General features: G+C 40.0%; 1 protein-coding gene across 1 annotated transcript; it reads right to left on the reverse strand.

The window, feature by feature from the left end:
- Window positions 1-211: 211 nt before the first annotated feature.
- On the reverse strand, window positions 212-20410 carry CUL5 (cullin 5). The gene is made up of 19 exons (XM_053456461.1): window positions 20335-20410; window positions 11548-11657; window positions 9922-10021; window positions 9241-9417; window positions 8927-9068; window positions 8195-8340; window positions 8033-8113; window positions 7044-7137; window positions 6334-6464; window positions 5585-5692; window positions 4974-5038; window positions 4442-4574; window positions 4174-4305; window positions 3887-4010; window positions 3237-3412; window positions 2660-2821; window positions 2108-2226; window positions 1627-1750; window positions 212-1289 (listed from the first exon to the last, which is right to left on the reverse strand). The coding sequence occupies exons 1-19, from the start codon at window positions 20362-20364 to the stop codon at window positions 1095-1097; spliced, it is 2349 nt and encodes a 782-aa protein (XP_053312436.1). The 5' UTR covers window positions 20365-20410; the 3' UTR covers window positions 212-1094.
- Between the last annotated feature and the right edge of the window lie 1222 nt (window positions 20411-21632).

Below are 21632 nucleotides of genomic sequence, written 5' to 3' on the forward strand. Positions count from 1 at the left end.
GGTATCTGTCAAATTTAACTAATGCGAGTCGGTATTCTTCATTCCTTCGCATACCAAAAAACAAACACGTGGGGAAGTTTGAAAGTGTAAATATCGTCGGGCTCCTTTAAAACAGCAGGTTTCGGTTCACTAACATTTGGGTTTTCTTTAAGGATTTCCTTGAAGTGAAAAAAAAAAGGCTTTAAAAGTAATATCAAAAGCATTGCTCATGGGGGGTCAACATTTTTTACTATTACAAACCATTTAAATTATGATATGCATAAAAGATTCACAACAACTGTGCAGCAAGGATCCATAGATAACGTTCAGTCAATGTCATACTCCAAGGTGAAAAGTGCCAATTCTTAGGTTTAACACTTAAAAAAAAAAGAGAAAGAAAGTAACAGTTCATCAGTGCACAGTGATGTCCCCTTCCCCAGGACCCGAATTCTTTAAAGTGACAGGTCTGCTCTTCGAAGGTCAAAACACACGATCTGTAAGCAAATGTACAGTCAAAAGAACATCGTGATCCAGTCTGCGCCAACGAGTGGGTAGTGCACGGCTACTGACCCCACGATACGCTGGGAGAATCCAATACACTTACTTCTCGTTCAGCGGTAACAATTACTTGGAAACGATCTACAGATGCGCACATAGACCCTGGGTTAAAATACCTTTTTGATCAATACATTTGCTAGCCACTTGGCTTTCCTAGTGTACAATCAAAAACATGTCGTTCTTTCAAGAACTTCAAAAATCATGGTTGTATGACAGGTGCATTTTAACAAAAAAACAAAACAAAAACAAAAAATAAAACACGATGCTTCTGGTTCCAGCAAAAAGAAATCTACTTTACAAACTCCGGCTGTGTTCTCCAGAAAGCGTTGTGTTCGTTAAAACAGCATGCTGGTAAAAGCAACATGGAGGGAACGCTGTCATGCTGGCAGAATGAAATTGGCAAACCTCAAAAGAAATACTTAAAGTTGTTAAGGTGAGGCAGGGGCTGCAATATTTATGCAATGTAAGTCTGGAGGAGTTGGCTTTTAGCATAAACATTTGCGATAACCTGCCCAGAGTACGTTTCATGCTTTCCATAGGGAGGACAGGTCTCTGGATTATGCCATGTATATGAAGGTGTTGATATCAGACTCATCTCTGCGGATGTATTTGTGTTCTATGAGCCACTCGATTTGCTCTTTTATCATTTTCTTCTGGGGCAAGAACATGTTTTTCAAAATTTCTACAAGTTCAGTCTGGAGCTGGGCGTTGGTGATTTTCTTCCTCATCTTCATTATTTGAATGATGGCTTCCTAAGAATCGGAAATATGAATGATAGAATATGTTTGAGGATCAGTGATGGGTGTGCAATCCATGAAACAGGCAGCTAGACAAAGTAACATACAATGGTAAGGGGTATCCATTCAATCATGACAATTTAGGATTCTGGGCTGAAATGTGGACAACTGATCATCACGGTTATAGCAAAGTAAATCTGATGATCTGTCGTGTTCCAAGCTGACAAGGGACTGGGTTTCTATGGCTAAAAAAGCTGTTACTAATCTCAATAGTAATCTATATGATCACAGCAGAACGTATAGCACCCATTAGGCATTTTGAAAGCCCGGCCTGCTAAACGGGATCACATACCTGTGTTCTCAATATTCTCAGCTGGACAATGCCTTCATTTTCTTCCTCCCGCATTCTTTCTGTGGTCAGCTGCAAGCGCCCTATTAAGTTGATCTTTCCTCTTTTCTGAACTTTTGCATTTTTTCTGTGGGATAGATTTTAGAAAAAGAAAAAAAAAATGTGTAAATCAAACTGTATTTTGTGAATAGTAAAAAAAAAAGTTTTATGCCCATCTTGTGCAAAAACGCCACTCATTGATTGATCGTTCTTTTGTTTTCTAAATGTCTTTTTTTGCAGGATAGAGTATAACATGTTTTAAATGAAGAATAGCACTGATTGTATGTCAAAGTGCTTGGAAGCCTTGGTAGATAACTGATACAGATGCTTTACATCTGCCATTGTGCATAGATGTTCCCAGCATGCATGGAGGACCAGAGTCAGCAGCTACCAATACTAAAACCTCTATGGTTAGAAATCCGGCACAAAGCAACAAAGCACTTACATTAAGCTGAACTCCTGGTTCACAGAAAAGAGGGTGCCGTCCGTGAAGTCTTTTGGGGAGTTCACCGGCGGTTCGTATGATAGGACTTGCCGCTTCAGCTTCGGGAAAGCTACAAGAGACTGAACAGGGAAAACGCAGCGGGTGTAAGAACACGTCTCAAGAGAAACATTTCAATAGACCTGTTTAACAGCAGAAAAAAAATAGCCTTCATCCGCTCTCTGTATTCCTCTACGCTTTAATGCGTGAAAATATTTAAGAGGCTTGTTCCTTACACGTTAGAAAAGCTTAAAAGTGTTGTTTCAACTGCACAGCTGAATTTCTTTATAATTAAATTAAAAGTTATATAAACTATTTTAGCACAGTTTATTGGCTAAAGTCAGTTATGGAGAAAGCTCCCCTGCACACATTCTCAGTGAATGCCTAAATCGTATCCTGTACTCATGTGACACAAGGGATGCCATTCGTAGGTCTTAACTATATATATTAATTTCTAAAACAAGCAATTAAAAACATATATATATATATATATATATATATATATATAGTACATACCCAGAGAGTCCTCCTTAGCTCTGCATCTGGAAGCTCTGTTGCAAGTTTAAGATTTTCAAAGGTAATTTTCTCCTTAGGCCTCTGGTTCCAAGCAAACAGAACGGCCAGCTGAAACGTGGTCACCTCCAGGTCGTACTGTCCAACCTCATTCTTAAAGGTAATCTGCAAACAGCGATGCGATAGGATTTAGTTTGGCTAAAAATTCATAGAATTAACCTGAATTCCCGCTATGCATCATCTGGCTTGTCTAAATGAATTAACCATGGAGAAAACAGGGCTTTCGTGTTTTTTAACTTAAAATGCTTGGCAGTTTAGGTTTGATATTTCTTAAAAGTCAAAACATAAACACCTTGACACTCTAGTTGCGTAGGACTTCCACAGACAACCAGCCTTTTACTAAAAGGTGTAATAAGGCTTCTTTTACATATCACCTAACAGTTAAGAAAAATAATTTGCACTGTCCTGAAAACTACTGAGAAAAAAAATTAACACTTGTGATCAGGAGGTTTAATCATGAGAGAGAGAAGTAACGAAGCCTTGATCTTCTAAAGCCACCAGCGGACATGGACGCACTTACGATGCCGTTTGACATGAGATGATGCCAGTGCAGCTTTCTACCGCTGTGGTTCTTCTTGTAAAACTCTTCTACTTCAGGAATGAGATCTTCAAGCTCAGTAGGGAGGGATACAAAGACCTTTTCAGAGCTTCGTGACCAGGCGCCGGCATTTAATATTTTAATATTCACAGAATCGGCTGCAACAAAAAAAAAAAAAACTTGGCCGATTACATTTGAATAGCACACGGGCCGGCTATGTACTGCATATATTCGCGTTTAAGTTTTGTAGATGTGTTCCAGAGACATGGATGTGTTTGGGTAAACATTCAGCTTTTCTGGAGGACAGGGAGTTAAAGTAAAGTACGCTACTGACCTAACTGGAAGAAAAATGGTAGTTCAAATAATTTACTCCACATTTAGAAGGAAAATATCAGATTTTATGCATTGCACCGCTGCTTTCAGAGGGGCAGAATAATTAGAAGAGAGTATCCGTGTGACACTCAGCACTGTGAGTTTTATAAGAATACAAAAATCTTGTTTTAAAAATAATATTACAATAACATATAAAATAATAACAGCCCAAGGTGATTTAATGAAACAAAGACTGGACGTCCACTACGAGCAAAACAGTCAGCCGCAGGACACAAAAGGGTAAATACATCAATACATACCTGGCAAAGCCAATTTATTGTTTTTATGCATTTCTTTGAAAGATTGATTTAAGTCTTCGGATACTTTAATATCTTGGAACATTCTTGCAAGCTTGTTAACGTAATCAGCGGGCATGCCGACTTCCTGAAACAAAATAACGAAACAAAATAAGAACGTTTAATGTTAACCGGTGAATGCCACTCAGGCAAAGCCCGCAGAGCCCATGTGTGGATATTTACTCCGATATAAATTGATGTATGACAAGCTCATATCCACAAACAATCGCAGGGATTTCGGGCTACCTTACCCTTAGCCATTCCACCATGTTTTCTTCAATTTCGCTGTCAGCAGAGATGTCTAAAATAAGGCGCCTGGTGAGGTGGGCTTTATGGTATCTCATGAACACATCTTTGTTCTGTACGTACTTCAGCACCAACAACTATAGAAAACAGGACAGTTACGTCACTCTATGGGTTTGCTTACATTCAGCATAAACGCGTTACTATATTATTATACTAATAAGGTTAGCAAATGCTACAGGAATTCCTAGCTACAGAGAAGCCGACTGTACTTACTACTTCCTTCAGCTTTGCTTCAATTTCTTCTGATGTCAGCTTTTTACTTAGCGGTGTTTTTCTTAGCAACATGTCACAGTAATTTGCAAGCAGTTCAGGGCACTTTGACTCCGGCTGTGTTTTCAGTCCCACCCTAGAAAGAAAGAGGGTCTTTATATCATATTGCGTAATCATTCAAAATGTAAAAAAATAATTATTAATACAAATAATAATAAATAAAAATAAGATTGCAATGGGTACGAGAGTTGAACACTTAAACTGAATTTTGGAGTGGTAACCCAGTGGATTTCTCCTGCTGGGGTGAGATGAGCCGATAACTCAATGTGCAGTTAGGGTGTTTGTGGAGAGTTCTTTCGAGACATCTGACCTATTTAACTCGTAGATGAAGCTCACTGGGGTTGGCTCTACACAGTAAATAATGAGCTCATGGATTTGAATCCACAACTGTCCATTTAGTGAATAAACAATTGTCGCCTCTACAAACCATCTACTGTTCCTACAGACATCCAGGCGATATTCCCATTTTACTCACCCTTTCTGCTTCAGAGGTAACTCAAGTTTAAATATTGTTGCATCATTTACAACAGCCTTGTACGCCTGAAGACAAAAAAACAAAAACAAAACACACAATCAGTATTTACAGTCCTGGGAAAGCGCTGGTTACAAAAGGTAATTAAATTTATATCAATAACAATCTGCAATTTACCTATAAATAGGACCTCTAGAAACAGAAATTGACCTATTTTGCCTTAAGCAGGGTTCCCTTGGAACAAAAATGCAGAATATAATATAATTTAACCTATTCGTATATGTTAATTGTAATAAGTAGTTATTTCTTACAAGACAAAAATGTAACAGACCAATTAGGGCCCCAGAGTGTAAAGGAGCAGACTAGTACACAGTCGTCTTGCGTTCAGGTAAAGATTGTGAATATGGCATTCGGGTTTGGTTCATAAAATCATTCACTCCATTTTTCTGTTATTATTTAAACCACTTATTTACACTAAAGTAAATATCGTGGCCTCTTACTACATCACCCATCAGCTACGTGGATAATATGTAACCGTTACCCTTACGTGAACATCTACTGAACATTGAGATTACTTGCCTAAATAGAGAAATTCTCATCAGGTATGACATTACCTTATCTCGAGCAGTAAGGAATCGCGGGTCATCTTGAAAAGCCTCTTTAACTAGTTTGCTGAATCTATTAAACAAGGTCAGTAACTGCTCTACGTATTTCTCGGAATCCTTCAGGGGGAAAAAAAGACAAAAATGCGGAATACATTAGATTTATTATTATTAATCTTCCCAAATAAACAACTTCATGGTTCTGTCCCCTGATCGTTTGGAACTGTACCGCTGCTTAGCTATAGCCCTTTGGGTTACGGGCAACTTTCTATAGCACAATGAAACACGGAACTTTCTACGTTGGTAATGTTCTCTGTAAGAGTTCATTCTCTTCTATTATTTCTGTTTCTGAGTTGGGGGCGAATGTACCTATATTACTAGCCCTTTCGAGAGAGTTATTTGATACATTATCATGAGTTTATTAACAAGCCGTATTCTATCGGTGTGTATATTACTGTCTCAACCATAAAAACCCCTGAGTTAAGATGATTATTAAAATAACTTTATATATGAATATCTTAAACATAAATAAGTTATTAGTTTCACAGCCATTTACATAAAAAAAAACCATCGTCAATTCTTACCACGTTCTAAACGAGAGAATAATCTTTGTATATTAAATGTCTCTAGGCCTCAAAACATGGTGAGTGAAATGCACGTGTGGAAAAAAAATGTTTGCATATTAAAGAAAGATGTCCACGTCCGGATTTTCCTGTTTCTTTTTGTCCTTTCGTTAAGAAATGAGTGTTAACGTTACTTACAGTAGTAATGGTTTCTGCAGCTGCCACCATGTCAGCTAAACCGGCGCTGACAATGTGCTCTTCCAAATCTTTTAACATGGGCTCAATTCCGTTCGGGACTTTGTCCATTAGAGAAAACATTAAGTGTAATTCTGGAAAAAAGGAGGTGGAAAACAAATTCAATTATCTGGTGTGCGACACGTAATAGGCTTTACTACATACCGGCAAGACTGAGTGTGAATAAGAAACACGGAAAAGCAATATTTGAAGCAATAATAAGAACTGGGATAATGCCCAATGAATAATAAGCCACTAAAACGCATATCGATATGAATGTATGTCGAGTCTAAATGCATGTGTTTATGAAGAATTACCCAGTACGTAAAAAAGGTGTACTGTCATTAAAAGTTAGTGCGATCCTTAAATTGAAATTCAATTAAAGGTGTTGAATCCTGTTGATCACAGCTAACTTTAAAATACAACACCACAAACTGAAACTTAATAAGAGGCGGGCAAAATAAATACAATTTAAAGATAAAAAGGAAATTGCAGATGTTTTGTTTGGTTACCAAGCATAAACGATGAAAAAAGTTAGAAATGAAAAATGCGATCACCTCAACCTACACAAGAGCGTCTAAATGTGTTCTTCAGCCTGTCCATCCTACCTGAAAGCAGTCATTAATAGAAACTTGCAAAATAAAATTAACGACACAATTACTCATCGCACGTACTTTCTGTTTCATTGCGCTTAATCATTCCTTGGCATTCTGCTAAAATAGTCTCCTTGAAGGACGTCACAAGAGCGTTTACACAGCATTCCATTAACTGCAACAAAGAGATCACGTGTTACACGCATTTCAGGACATGGGATATTATATATATATTATTATACATAAGTAAAGCTGGATCTAAAGCCAGTTTAGCACCAGCACCTAAATCCAGGAAGAGAACGTGAAAGTAACATGCAGGTTTTATTAAGCGGATAGCCGGAGCTCATGTGTCTGATGCTGCTGGTATAACGCCTTTTGCAGAACACAGCAATAACTCTGTAGTATATGAAACTACTAATACATTTACTAAGATATAGGATAACATCAGATGTAGAAATGCTTTACAGGAAAGTAATGCCGAGATTTGCTACACATGCACCTCTTCTTACACATACAAAGGTATTAAGTGGTCTCCCCAGCAGAAGGGTTCAGGATTTAACCCTGCAGAAACTATCCTGCTAGACAAGAGGATAGACCATCAAAGCCTGTACATGAGCTCTGCAGGGGGCCTTTATACTTATTTTAAAAGCTTAGTGTTGTCTACACAACATGTTAACCTTACTGTGCTAAAATGACAAAGGTTTCATGAATATATAGCAAAGTAAATTCTTTGGGTGCCATATTTCAAGCCTATTCATCTGTTCCTGGAAAGGGTTAACCAAGCAGGGGGTTTGCAGGAGAGACCACTATACATTATGTTGGTCCAGCACGCACAGAATTTCTCTGAGAGGAAGGTTGAGATGGCCCTGTATAATGTATATAAGTACAAGAGACAAGAACATCTCACCATTATATGAAAATACTCATGACACAGGGCCCACCAACCTCTTTGGGTTGGGTGTTCTTAAATGCATAGAGAAGTTACTTGAAACTGCAACTCTTCTCTAAGTGCAGTAAACCCAAATCAGCGATAAGTACCATGAAAGGCAGAAGAGTATGTGCATACCCACCGCCTGCACAGAGTTACACTCCCGCCTCGTCTCCAAGTACCGCAGAGCCCTCTTCTCTTCTTCTTTCAGTTTAGCATCCGCCTGTTAAGAACATTGCAAGCGTTACAAGTTGCAGCGAATGGCACGGTCTGACGTGACGCAGCCCTGGAGCCGTACACTTACATATTTCATGTAATTCTGAACACCGTTTTGTTGCAGGTAAGAAGGCGCCTGGGTTCGGTAAAACCTCTCTGTTGAATCCAAGTAAGCTTTTTCAAAGTTATCCCGATAAATCTGGAGTTTATCTTCCGGATTGGAGCACAAATTAACTGCAAGAAGAAAGCAGAACCCGTTTGTACCTGCCGGAGAATACGGTCTTATACATTACTGTCTGCAACTGCATATTATCTCAAGATTGTAAGTTTGCGAGCAGGGCTCGCTCCACCTAATGTAGAGATAATAATAAAAATAATAATGAATAAAAGCATGGCGGTGCACAATTGGGAACAGAATGCAATAAGAGGGAGTCCTATACAGTAGATAAACCTCCTCTACACCTGTAGGCAGTAGTGTGATATTTGACTGACTTTACCAGTTGTCTGAAAACATCATGAACTAAGTTGATGTTTCGTTATATAAAGAAGAAAAGAACAATACTTCTGAAAACCCGTGTTTAATCGGATACTAGTAACACGCATTTCTGGGAGTTCCTCTTTAAGAAGATGCGGTATGAAAGCCAGCAATCTCTACCCGATGCCAAATGGCATCCCATATGTTGTCGGCGAGTGGGCTGCCCAATTAGTTCTGCAGCCAAGTTACACAAAGAACACAAAGAACAAAATATACATCGAAACGTTTTATTTAAAAATAAAAACTGTCTTGGAAAAATATATATAACCAAATGCCGTAACCTACCGTATGACTCTCTTACACCGATTACAAGCTGCGAATCGAAGGCCTCCCCCAACCGCTCCGCGTGGACCAGTTTCATTGCGCTGTCCTGGAGGCGGTTTTTTATATTTGAGAAGATAGACTCATTCCACGTATCCAGCATTAACTGTAATTCATAAAACATATAGGATTATATAAATACAAGCGACAACTAGGTGGTTACAGAGTAAATTCACTTTTATGTATAACAGATCACTAATTCATCAGGGGTTGTAAGCACATTCGCTGCCGGCGGACACGTATGGAGCGCGGTACAATGCGTGTATTAAATGTCTTACCTTCCGCACAATACTGTCTTCGACGTTTGATTTCTTGTTGCTTCCTTGCTTCCCCATTAGAGTGATCTCTAGCTGGCAGAAAGGTTTGGGGAGGATATCGCACTGCGTGAAAAACTTGCGCCATTCCACAATATAAGCTTTAAGCAAAGCGGTGTCATCCTGATGACTTAACACTCTCTTGAGAAACAGAAAGAAAAAAATAAATACAGGGTTAATAAAAAAAAATTATGAATCTTGCACCATGAAGTTATTCAAAATCATATAATGTGCCAGGAGCTAGAAAAGACTTGTTTCTAGATTTCATCTTGATACAGGCTTTAATCACCGGTCTTCCAAAACCAGGAATTCAAGGTGCCGTTCCATCTACTCTGCTAAACGTTTGCAACGAAATGCATCATTAGAAATATCATTCCGAGTATTTTTAAATATTCAAGCCTTTTGTCAGAAATAATTTAATGATGTAACAGTCTGCCTCTTTTTTTTTTTTTGCCAGGAATGCTTGTCATGTGACACACACAGTCACTGTCGCCATAGCAACCTGAAAAGCACCATAAAGGTTTCTGTGTGAGCAAACCTTCAGAAGAAAGGATAAAATCAGATTGGTTAAAGTGTATTTAATAATAAGCATATTCTTTAAATCGCACGGACTGAACGACACGTAAAACACGGGAAATCACTCACTGCTTGCGCTTGCTTTATGAAATCAAGTATGTCTTCTTTTAATGCCTGGTGGATTTTTGCAGGGCCTTTATCATCCCACAGGCAAACCGCATGCACATCCCTAGAAAACAAAGTTTGTATAGCATAAAAACAGAAAAAAAAACCAGAAAAAAATTATACACAAAACCCATGGGGGTATTATACGTGAGCTTTTAAAGTAACAGGCCATATAGATTATGTAGAAGTAATCATAAAGCTAGATGGACATTTAAACCAGATTGGAATGAAGTGAAAGACGTTGAACGCCTCCCCTATGTAGACCAGCAAACTTCCTCCTATATTTAATTGGCCTCCATTATCACCTGATGTACATTTAATGATCCTGATATTCTAACTCACTTTCTTCTGACTGATTATTCTCTGCCCTATAATATTATACTGTAAAAGATGGTGAAAATAAATCGATGAGCTATGTCTGGCCGACGCACTGACATTCTGATCTGACACCGAGTCTATCTGGATAACTTTATTGAAGAATAAATGCTTGCCCGATACTGTTACGGACCCCATTCCGAGATGCGCTGAATATCAAGCGAAGAGCAAGAACTTCATACACGTGTAAAAGTGACATAGCCAGCCATGCTCCTGACTATATGTCCGATCTGTACTGGAAAATATGAGGCTTTCAAGAACAACCTAATTCTTCCATCAACTGACGGACGATAAGAACCATTCGGTTCTGATTTCCTGATTTCAGGGGTTTAAACCCCCATCAGTCTTTGGTCAGGTCCCATGGTGAGGAAAGCTTTATGTCTATCCCGTGCTTGTTTAAAGTCCCTTACTGTATTAGCCTCCACCACCGCTGCTGGGAGGCTGTTCCATTTATCCGCTATCCTCTGAGTAAAGCAGAACTTCCTTGGGTTACATCTAAGTCTCTGGCCTTCAAGTTTTTGACCATGACCTCTTGTTCTAACATTGCTCCTCCTTTCAAATAAGCTGGTCTCCTGTACTTTAAGTCACTTTAAGTATTTAAATGTTTCTATTGTACCCCCCTATTGTACCCTCCTCTCTATATTAAGATCCTTTAACCTTTCCTCATCACTTCTGTCCTGGAAACCACTTACCATTTCCCTCCGGTTGTACTCTTGTAGAAGATGTGTTTGTCAAATGACTTCTTCTGCTGCCTGCACCCACGGGGTGTACTCACCACCGATGAGCGTCATCACTGGCTCATTTCAATGACTTTTTTCCTGCCATGGATTGGCCACAGACAGCATATTGCTCGAAAGCTCTAGAGATGCAGCTTCAGCTAAGAAACTTACAAAGCCCTTCACATGCATGGTTGGTAGGCGAGGGCGCAGGGGACACTGGGTTGTCCCCTTAAAGGAAGCGGGGAATGTTGCGCAACATATAAGGGGCAGTCACATTTTGTCATTTATAGTGAGTTGATGGCTACAAACCTTTCCTCTGTAAGGTTTGCAACAAAGACCCGTTTAGAACCTGCATCCAGGAACCCACTATAGCTTCCTGAACATGTTTTCTAGACATCAAAGACTGTCATTTATTCTATTTCAACGCTGGTTTACTAGAAGCTACCTCTCTGGGAGCCACACAGCCATATCCATGTTTTCTCTACCGCATACTTACGAGAACAAGTCGAACCATTGCTGCTTCGTGACGGCCTCCTGACGCAGCAGCTTCAGAACTATGGGTCGCATAAAATCCCATTTGTCTTCAAACTGAAGTGCACCCTTATTCTGGAATACAAGGACAGAGAATTGCACTTATTAATGCGTTACAACTAAGATATATTAGCATTCTGACCCCCAGCCCAGTTATCTTAGCTATGTTAGTATAAAAAAAATGAAAATGAAAGACTAGGAGTAATCTTGATGGCCGACTTATTATACTGTAATTATTGTACCTTTAATAAAGGCTGTATTTTAGCATTTTGAGTCATGTTTGTTTACTTTAAGTATTATGCAGACAAATTATCTTTTTATTTCTTCTTATTCTGCCCTGCATTGCAAATCTATCCTGTGATTTCAAAAGTTATATAAAGAGTTAAGCAGGGGTTGACAAGTTTGGTTTGGATCTAGGAGCCAGCCAAAAAAACATTCATGGTTTTATTTTCCTGATAACTGGGGTTTGTTGATCCCTCCCATACATTTACCCAACATACAACAGCAGACACACACTAACATCTTATGCTCACAAACATTAACACACACACACATACACGCTAACATTCTACTCTTATGTACACACTATACACACACCCTAACACTATATGCTGTTGCCACTCATGCTAATGCCATACTCTAACATAAACACCATCATACACGCTAGTGCCACACACTTATACACACACGCATACACACATACTGGCTAATACTATACTTGTATAAAATTACACACAAACACTATGGACACATACACACTGAAATCTGGCACTACAACATATTAGACCTTCTGACTCTGGCACCATACATTTATACATACACTGACCGTAGCACTATACATATACACACACTGAGTGACGCTACAGTATACCGTATTTGCTCTGAAAATGACCCCTCGTCTTATAAATCGGGGTCGTCTTATAACCAGACCTCAAATAGAGCTCTGACTATGAGACTAAGATCCAGATCCCCCGCAGCTCTGCAGGGAACCTGGATCCTCCTGTCTGGTAACCTCCGCTGCTGGTGCTTCTGATTCGCTGGTGTGTAGCCGGTGTGTAGGCAACTTCTGCTGCAGCCTGAAGGAGGTGCCGTTAGCAGTGGGGGTTGTCTGCGTCCAGATGTGCTGCAGCTTCTCCTAAAGGTAGTTTATTTATTCCATGTTTGATTCATATTTAAGTACTTTACAAAGTAATATGGTTTTTTTGTTAACATGTATTTTTCCTGTGGTCATTACTACCACTGGTTTATTCATCCATTCCGACCCCATTAGCCAAGGACATGAGCAGCGCTGCCATGAGTTCCTGGTGTATGTTTGCTTATAGACAAGCCGTCTTCCATAGCAGAACAAGTCAATTTATTGAACCCGTGATAACAGGAATGGGGTAGAGTTAAAAATATTTTACATTGATAATGCTTTATCGAAAAACGGAAATAACTGAAAGACTTAGAACAGGAGGCGGACAGCCAATGCAAATGGATTTACCCCATCCACGTGGGTTTCGGGATTAGGATCTATTATAGCTCTATTTTGGAACAGTGCACAAACAGTGTAAAGTCAGAATGCACTCAGGTGCGCTTATTTCTGCATCTGATAAAGCCAAAGGAGCAGCTCTGCGCACACTCACACATACTAGTGACGATGTCAAACCTTTCCACATGCCCGGTATTAATTATAGAAGCCATGAACAGCCATGTCAGCTTCAGGGAGCCCACTTGCATCAAGAAAGCCAGACTCATGCCCAACAAGGCCTGGGGTCCCCGCATCGCAGGAGCCTGTGCGCTGCATTCCTATAGCGTACAGGAGTAGTAGTTTCATTGCTTTACCTGCTTTATTACACTTTATTCATATTTTGTCCACTCCGGACATAGTATAAAGTGATAGACAGCCCTTACGATACCTAGTGTGTACCTTCTGCTCCTGTTTCTAAAGCACAAGACACTCCGATTTCAATCTACTGTGTATTGTACTAGTTTAGTACTTCTTACTTAAATTATACAGTTATAGATAGAGATTATATATATATTTATATATATATATATATATATATATATATATATATATATATATATATACACACACACACACACACAGGTTTTTCTTTTATAACTAATGCCTTGTCTGAAGGTAGATCGCAACGCGAAAGAGAGGGGGGGGGGGGAAAGCTTATAAAATATATTTACTTAATCAAGTAGAATTAATTCAATCCTTCACACAAAGCTTAGACTACAGGAGCGAATAAATAAAATAATCAGCTATCAGTAGTGCTAAGTCACACAGTCTAAGACATCAAGCTACCAAAGTGTAAATAAGCGATAATTATTATTTTTTAGAATGGATATATGTGGAGTGTCATGACTTTCCATAGAGACCATCGATGCAGCTTCCAGAAATAGTAACACAGACCTGCTATGTGCTCTTCTATTTATACACATGGAGCCACACAGTTGCCGACAGCACCATTTTATTTGCACACGGAGAGCTTGTTACCCAAATGGTGGATTCAAAGTTGTTTCATGGCCCCCATGTTTTCAGGTTACAATAACCTGGACACAATTTTTATGTTGATCAAAATTCAAAGCGTTCAAACCTCTTAAAAAAATAAATGAAACAGATTGTGGGAATAATTGGGGTTACTGATAAAGAACAGTAGAATCATTTGAATTTATAAACAGTAGGAGCTGCTTGTTGCTATGGTAACAAGACAACTTTTATGACACTTTCAGAAGAGTTGTTTTTGTTTTTTTTAAATAAGAAAACGTATATATTCGGTTATTAGTAGATGGATCACCTGATGGCAAAGAGCCGAGCACACAAAGGCTAAGCTAAATCTAAAATACTGACCCGGGACGCCCAAGGGTATTCTTTAATTTCAAGAGATTGTTTAAGATGTTCGGTCTATTATATTGATTATGCTTTGTAGACAATCACTTTGTTTAGCCCTGGTGAGTACACAGCTTTTTGTTGTACATGTTCTCCCTAGTAAAAAAACAAAACATCATTGTTACACTATATAACTAGTATGTATAAACACAGTATCTCACAAAAGTCACTACACCCCTCACATTTTCATAAATATTTTATTATATCTTCTCATCTGACAACACTGAAGAAATGACTCTGCTACAATGTAAAGTAGTGAGTGTACAGCCTGTATAACCCTGTAAATATACTGCCCCCCTCAAATATAACAACACACAGCCATTAACGTCTAAACCTTGGCAACAAAACTGAGTACAGCCCTAGAGTGGAAATGCCCAAATTGGGCCCAAAGTGTCAATATTTTGTGTGGCCACCATTATTTTCCAGCGCTGTCTTGGGCATGGAGTTCACCAGGTTCAAAGGTTGCCACTGGAGTCCTCTTCCACTCCTCCATGACGACATCACGGAGCTGGTGGATGTTAGAGACCCTGCACTCCCCCATCTTCCGTTTGAGGAAGCCCCACAAATGCTCAGGGTTTAGGTCTGAAGACTTACTTTTGTTGCCAAGGTTTAGACATTAATGGCTGTGTGTTGAGTTATATTTGTGGGGACAGTAAATTTACACCGTTATACAGGCTGTACACTCACTACTTTACATGGTAGCAGAGTCATTTCTTCAGTGTTGTTACATGAAAAGATATAATAAAATATTTACAAAATGTGATGGGTGTACTCACTTTTGTGAGATTCTGTATGTACATTATTGCTATGCTATATAGTAGTATGTAGAGATTGCAAAAGCCCTTGATGGTTAGGGTATGTCTTTTTTTGCAGATGACACAAAGGTCTGCAACAGGGTAGACCTTCCTGGTGGAACAAGCCAAAACATGTAAGTAAATTCCAAGAAAAGTCAGGAGTGTGGCAGCTGCAGTTTAATGTTAATTAATGTAAAATAATGCACTTGGGACATAAAAATCCCAAAGCAGATTACAGCACGGGGGATCCTGTTCTGTCAGTGACAACGGAAGTGAGGGGCTTTGGAGTAATTATTACTGAAGTAAGCAGGCAATGCTGGGTAGTAGCAGAAAGAGGGAGGTGATGCTGCCCCTTTACAGATCTCACTAGAGCATGGTGTACAGTTCTGGAGACTCCATCTCCGGAAGGATAACGACATTATGGAGAGAGAGTTCAGGAAAGACTAAAGGAACCCAATGTGTATAACTTGAAAGAAAGAAGATAAAGAGGAGATATTAGTAAGTAAGGGGGGGTGTTCAAAGGAGCAGAGGTTTAGATGTAATGCAAGTAAGTTTTACTTTACTGAAAGGGTGGTTGATAACTGGAACAGCCACCAATCAAAACTGGTAGATGCAAATACAGTGAGGGATAGGCAAATAGTTATACTGAATACATAGCCAAGGACTTATTAAGACCTGTTCTAAATAAATTTAAGAATATGCAGTAATCTCATCCTTACTTTCCCCAATAAACAAACCTGCGGGACACATTTATAGCCTGGAGGTGCAGTTATAGGATAACCTTTCGTATACAGGGAATGGAGTGGTTTACGGCAGCCGCAGCAGGCACCATTAAAGCGACACTCCAGCCATCATATGCACCTTATGTAGTTTTTTTGTATTATACAGGAAAAGAGAGCAAATTAAAGTGCTTACAAACTAATTTAATATACATTCTTCTTTGGTGTGAGATTAGACTGCCAATTTATGACAGGGGTTGGCCATGTGAAGATCCCAGTTACAGAAAGGTTCTAGTAAACAAGACGATTTGCGTCTTACATAAAGGGTAGAATTACAAAATAGGGATAAAATGGTAATGCAGAAAAAAAAAGAGCCATAGAACATACGCGAAAGGTATTTCCGGTAAGAGGATAGAGAACACCTTACAGCAGAGATGCAAAATTTTGACACTTTATTTGGAACACATCTCTTAAGACACGGTTATATTTCAGGGTAGAGTCAGATGTAGAAAAGTCACAAATGGCGCTTTAACTTTAATAGGCTAGGCATGGTTGTTGAATTTTGATCAAGGTGACAACTTAACGAGACATCTCAAGATTGCATCCAATCAAGGAGTGTGGCGAACAGAAACTTCACACAGTCAGCACGGTCCCAAGACAGGAGTGACGGACAGAACTGATAGAGGTCTCCAGAGAGCCAGCAGGAGAAGCTGGAAGGAGCTTGAGCTTGAGTTGGACATGGCTTAGGCTGACTGCTGTGTTATGGGAATGGCATCTCCTTGGCCACATCGCTAGAGTAATAGTCCCACAACACTCAGCCTAAGCCATGTCCAATGAAGGAGTGCAGCCAAGAGAAACTCAAGCTCCTTCCAGCCTCTCCTGCTGGCTCACCGAAGAGCTCTATTAATTATGTCAGCGACTCCTGTTTTTGGACCGTGCTGACGGTGTGAGATTAGAGCACCTCAGGCCAAACACAATCAGTTTACCCCATAATAAAATGTCCCTCCCCCACTTCTTAATACAGCCAAAAAATAAAGCATGATTATCTTCCATTCAAATGGGAAAAAGTGTTTTTCTTTAACATTAACGCAAGTATAAGATGCCTATGTAATGAGCCGAGCTGTTCTTCAGCAGCTTTGATGTCCACCTTGAAGTATTCTTCAATTTAATAATTACCAGTAAAATGTAGGCTTCCAGACAGGGAAGGTGGGCACAGCAACCCTCACGCTAGCAATTTTACAGTCCCATGAAATTATTCGGTTTTGGACATTTGATTTGGCTGTGTTAACCCCTTAAGGACAATGGGCGGTCCCTAAACCCATTGAAAACAATGCCTTTTGAGCATGTACAGGCTTTGTCATTTAGTGGTTAATAAGGTTTTAATAAGTACCTTTGTTTTATCGAACAACAATGGTGGCCATTGTACACTTAACACATTGCAACAACATTTTCACACTGCTGCACTGGTCTGTAGTCAAATCGTCCCTTAACAATGCTTCCAGGCACAGAAAAGAATGGACACCGACAGCTGGTATAACTACAGCAAGGAGGGCTGAACATTCCAACTACTTCCCTACGCATTATGAGGGGCCAGCGCCGGTCAGCTTCTCTTGCTCATCATTGAGGTTTATTCACTAAAGGGAGAATTGTCAACATCTTCTGCACAACAAAGACATTGGCTGACCCTGAACAATGCATAGTTAAATCAGTGAGCGTTTATAATCTTCTACCTCAAATTATGCATCATATGGAGTCGCCTCAGCCCTTGCAGGAGAAGCTTGACAGTGTTGGCCCTTCATAATGAATATCGTATTGAATCTACAACTCTCCTGCAAACTTTCCCTTTAGTGAAGACACCCCACTAAACTGGTGAGTTTCCTCCTCTATTGAACTACTTAGGATGTATATGTATGGTCAGCTCAGCCCTTCTTGCAGAAGCACTGTGTAAACGGCCAATCGCAATGCATCATCATGAGGATGCGGCAATAAGTTGTTCAACTTCATGCAAACTCCCAAAGTCATATTATTATAGTCTTGCCGCCTGTGATCTAGGAACTGAAATCCTAGGGCACTGTGGTTGTTCAATGATACAACCCCCCCCTCCCAAACTCCATCTGACACTTCAATCCTCTCGTATTTGCCAATAAATCTGCAGTGAAACTCTTGTATTTTAAAACAAAACAGTTTGGTTAATCTCTTGATTAATCATGTGCTTTATTGAGCAATTCTCATTAGGATTCCAGTAAAATTAAACATTATGGGTCAAGAGAGCAAAGAGAAGATGGGTGGAGAACAGTGGTGCTGATGCAAAGTGCCTTAATAAAATATCTCGCATTGGCCGATGAAATAACACAATCACAATTAGCAGATTACATTTTAGAAACATTTTTACAAGAAATGTTGCTCTCGTTGGTTCGTTTGACCAGGGGCCGCCATAACTGGCACTCAATAGACTCGAGCACACGGGAACCTATTTTCACCTATGAACGAAACAGGAACAGTAGCATGCATAATATATATATATATATAGCTGTGGTTTTGAGCCGCTTGGCAGTATACTCAAACCTCACAGATAAAGCAGTGTTTTCCATTATTTATGCACATTTTAGAATGTTAGCTGTAGAGTACCTTAAACCTGCCGCCTGTAGTATGTTAGTCAATGAAAGAATAAATTCTGCCCTAAAATTGCCCATTCCCCTCTCTTTTAGATTTTGGCGCATTTTTCAGGTAACACTATCCCAAAGTTGAACAATCAAAGCAAAGCAAGGAGATGTTAAGGATACCAAGAAGTGTTCATATTTCTGTAATGCAAGCTACTCATCTTCATTATGAAGCCACCAATACATTTAAAAGAACAGCTGTTTGGGGTATTAAAAGCCCAGCGATCAGATATGATGGGTTATGCGGTTATGCATTCTTCTAGCTAAGGACTTGAGGCTTTATCAGTGTATATGAAGGTAACCAGCGGCATCATTAAAATATTTGAAGGAAACATCATACAAATAAAGTAAACTGCATACACTATAGAAACATAGAACGTGACGGCAGATAAGAACCAACTTGCCGATCTAGTCTGCCCAACGACGTAGATTGTGTATTACGACATAAGGCTTCATTGGGCTGTTGGTATCGGACAATGGTTGTCAACAGGTTGCTTTTGCATAGCTAAAGCAGTGAGCGGCTATCGCAGTACTTATTCACAAAAAGGAACCTGTTGGCTACTTCTTGTAGGACACAAGTCATCTGTCATATGCGCGTAAAGAGACACTCCGGCCTCCATATGCACTTTAATGCACACGATCGTTGATGTCCCTTTAACATTTTGGTGATTTTAATTTACACATATCAGAGTACCTACAAAGTACTTTCATATGCACTCATTATGCAGTGGGGTCCCTGGGACACCGACATGTATCTTTAAAAGAAGTTCTTGCGTACGGGGACCGCCAACTCAGCACTGCGGTATATGATGGCACTATATAAAATAAATAATCCTACGTATAATACAATCAATATACTGGCAAAGTATAAGCAGAATGTACAGCAAAGTATAGCCAATCTGCTTTAACATAAAACGGTAACATTATTCGTCAATCCGGCAGGTAATAACTACTAAAACAGCGATACCGAGAAACTATTTGCCAACGTTCTGGAATATTATAACGACAGATATACGAATCACTTACACATTGCCAGAGCCGAGCGCGCCATTCACATTAAATCTATCCATCTAAGGGACAACAGGCTTCACTAAAAGACAACACATAGGTGTGCATATACGTTACCGCTTTAATTATAACTGCACTCCCGCTTGGGGTAGTTGGTTAATACCTAATATAAACAAACAGTGACAGAGAGGTCTATGCTTATACACACATATAACACACACATATAACACACACATATAACACACACATATAACACACACATATAACACACACATATAACACACACATATAACACACACATATAACACACACATATAACACACACATATAACACACACACACACACCATAAATAGCATGTTCTCGGTGACTCGGTGAACGTGCCACTAATTCCAGTCATTAAGCTCATGTCTCCCAGCACCCAGTCTAGGAGGGCCCCTGCCATGCAGCACTACTGGGGTCCAGCATACAGAAAGCCTTTGGGGCCACTTCCCTGTCACAGCAGAAGCCTCTTTGAACGTCAAGGCCGGTGCGAAAAGGATGTGGCCAGTCATTACCGAGCAGAAAGGCCAGCCATAACCCTGACAGCGTCCGTTATCAGGAGCTCTTCCTGCAGGTCAGGGAAGCCCGGTGAGCGCGGAATCTCACACCTGAAAGCGCAGGGCAAAGAACTAGGGGAAGGGCTGCTTACCTTTAACAGATTAGACGACGTCCCCGCCATACTCCCCCAACTTGTCCTCCCGCCGGATCCCGCGAGATCTCTCTCTTCTCTCACTGGTTTCCGCGAGATCTCCCCCCCTCCTCCTCCTGCACAGGCTCACGTGATGCAAGGTGGGCTCGCGAGAGAGGCGCAGACCTTTTCCCTTCACGCTATTGGTTGAGTCTCGGAGTAAGGGGAAGGGTTTGGGAGCTGAGCCGGTGAGTCGGTGACGTTAGTTAGTGAACGGGATTTCCTCAGGAACGCGTGGATGTCTCGCTATAGAATGCTGAGCACCGCTTTCAGCCGGTGAAGCGTAGATAGCGAAGACGTAACACGTGGGAAAGATAAATGAACCGAAAACACAAAAAATGTTGTAGGTTGTGGGAAGTAATTCGTGCGTTAAAAATGACAAGGTGTCACTTTGCAGGGGGTGACTTTTCTCCTAGACATTGTGCTAGCCAATTGGCTCAGAAATGTGTCGGTGAAAAGTACCCCCGTTTTTTTTTTTGCTGGAATTAAATTGACAATGATGACTGTCATGATTAACCCGTATGATGTAGTGGATGCATGGAAGGGTAATCCAGCAGAGGTGGTTTGTGCCTTTGTGTTAGCATTCCATGAGTTAATCTGAGGTTGATTTAAATGTGTTTCTTTGTGCATGCCCTCTGTATCTGTTCTGGCTAGAGGTGTCATCTTCCCAAAGGACCTGATCTTGATATAGATCCTATATATAGTTATATGAATTCCATTCCTATCTTAAGTGGGGGGGGGTTCCATCACCTTTACTCCACCATAAATTATTGGCACATCAAAGATGGGAATCAATTCTTGGAAAGATGTCATATGATTGGTCATGTGGTCAGAGGGCCATTTTGTTGCAAAAGAGTCTGATTTAGGGGCAATGCAGCGACCTCAAAGCAGAACTCCATGATATACTCTGATCGGAACAACATCATAAGAAACCATCTGGATTTACAGAGTTCCTACAGGCCGGCTTATTGGAGAAACTCGTGAGTGAGGGTCCTGTGTTTAAGTCCCATTGTTTTTAAGAACTGTTTGCCTGTTTTATTTTTCTTTTGTATGTCTTGGTTTTTGTAATTATGGCACTGTGTAATATTTGTCTTTTTGTTATTAAAATATTAATCCAAGGCTGTCTTTGGGCTCTAGTATTGATATCCACAAACCCTAAGAGAGGATCACGTTACCGTATTGTTATTTACTAATTTCTAGAGGATATATATATATGTTGTTTGCCCGGTGTGGGTTGATAGATATTCTAATTCAGATAT

Source organism: Spea bombifrons, chromosome 2 (genome assembly GCF_027358695.1).
Source record: "Spea bombifrons isolate aSpeBom1 chromosome 2, aSpeBom1.2.pri, whole genome shotgun sequence".
In the NCBI taxonomy this organism is placed as follows: Eukaryota; Metazoa; Chordata; class Amphibia; order Anura; family Pelobatidae; genus Spea; species Spea bombifrons.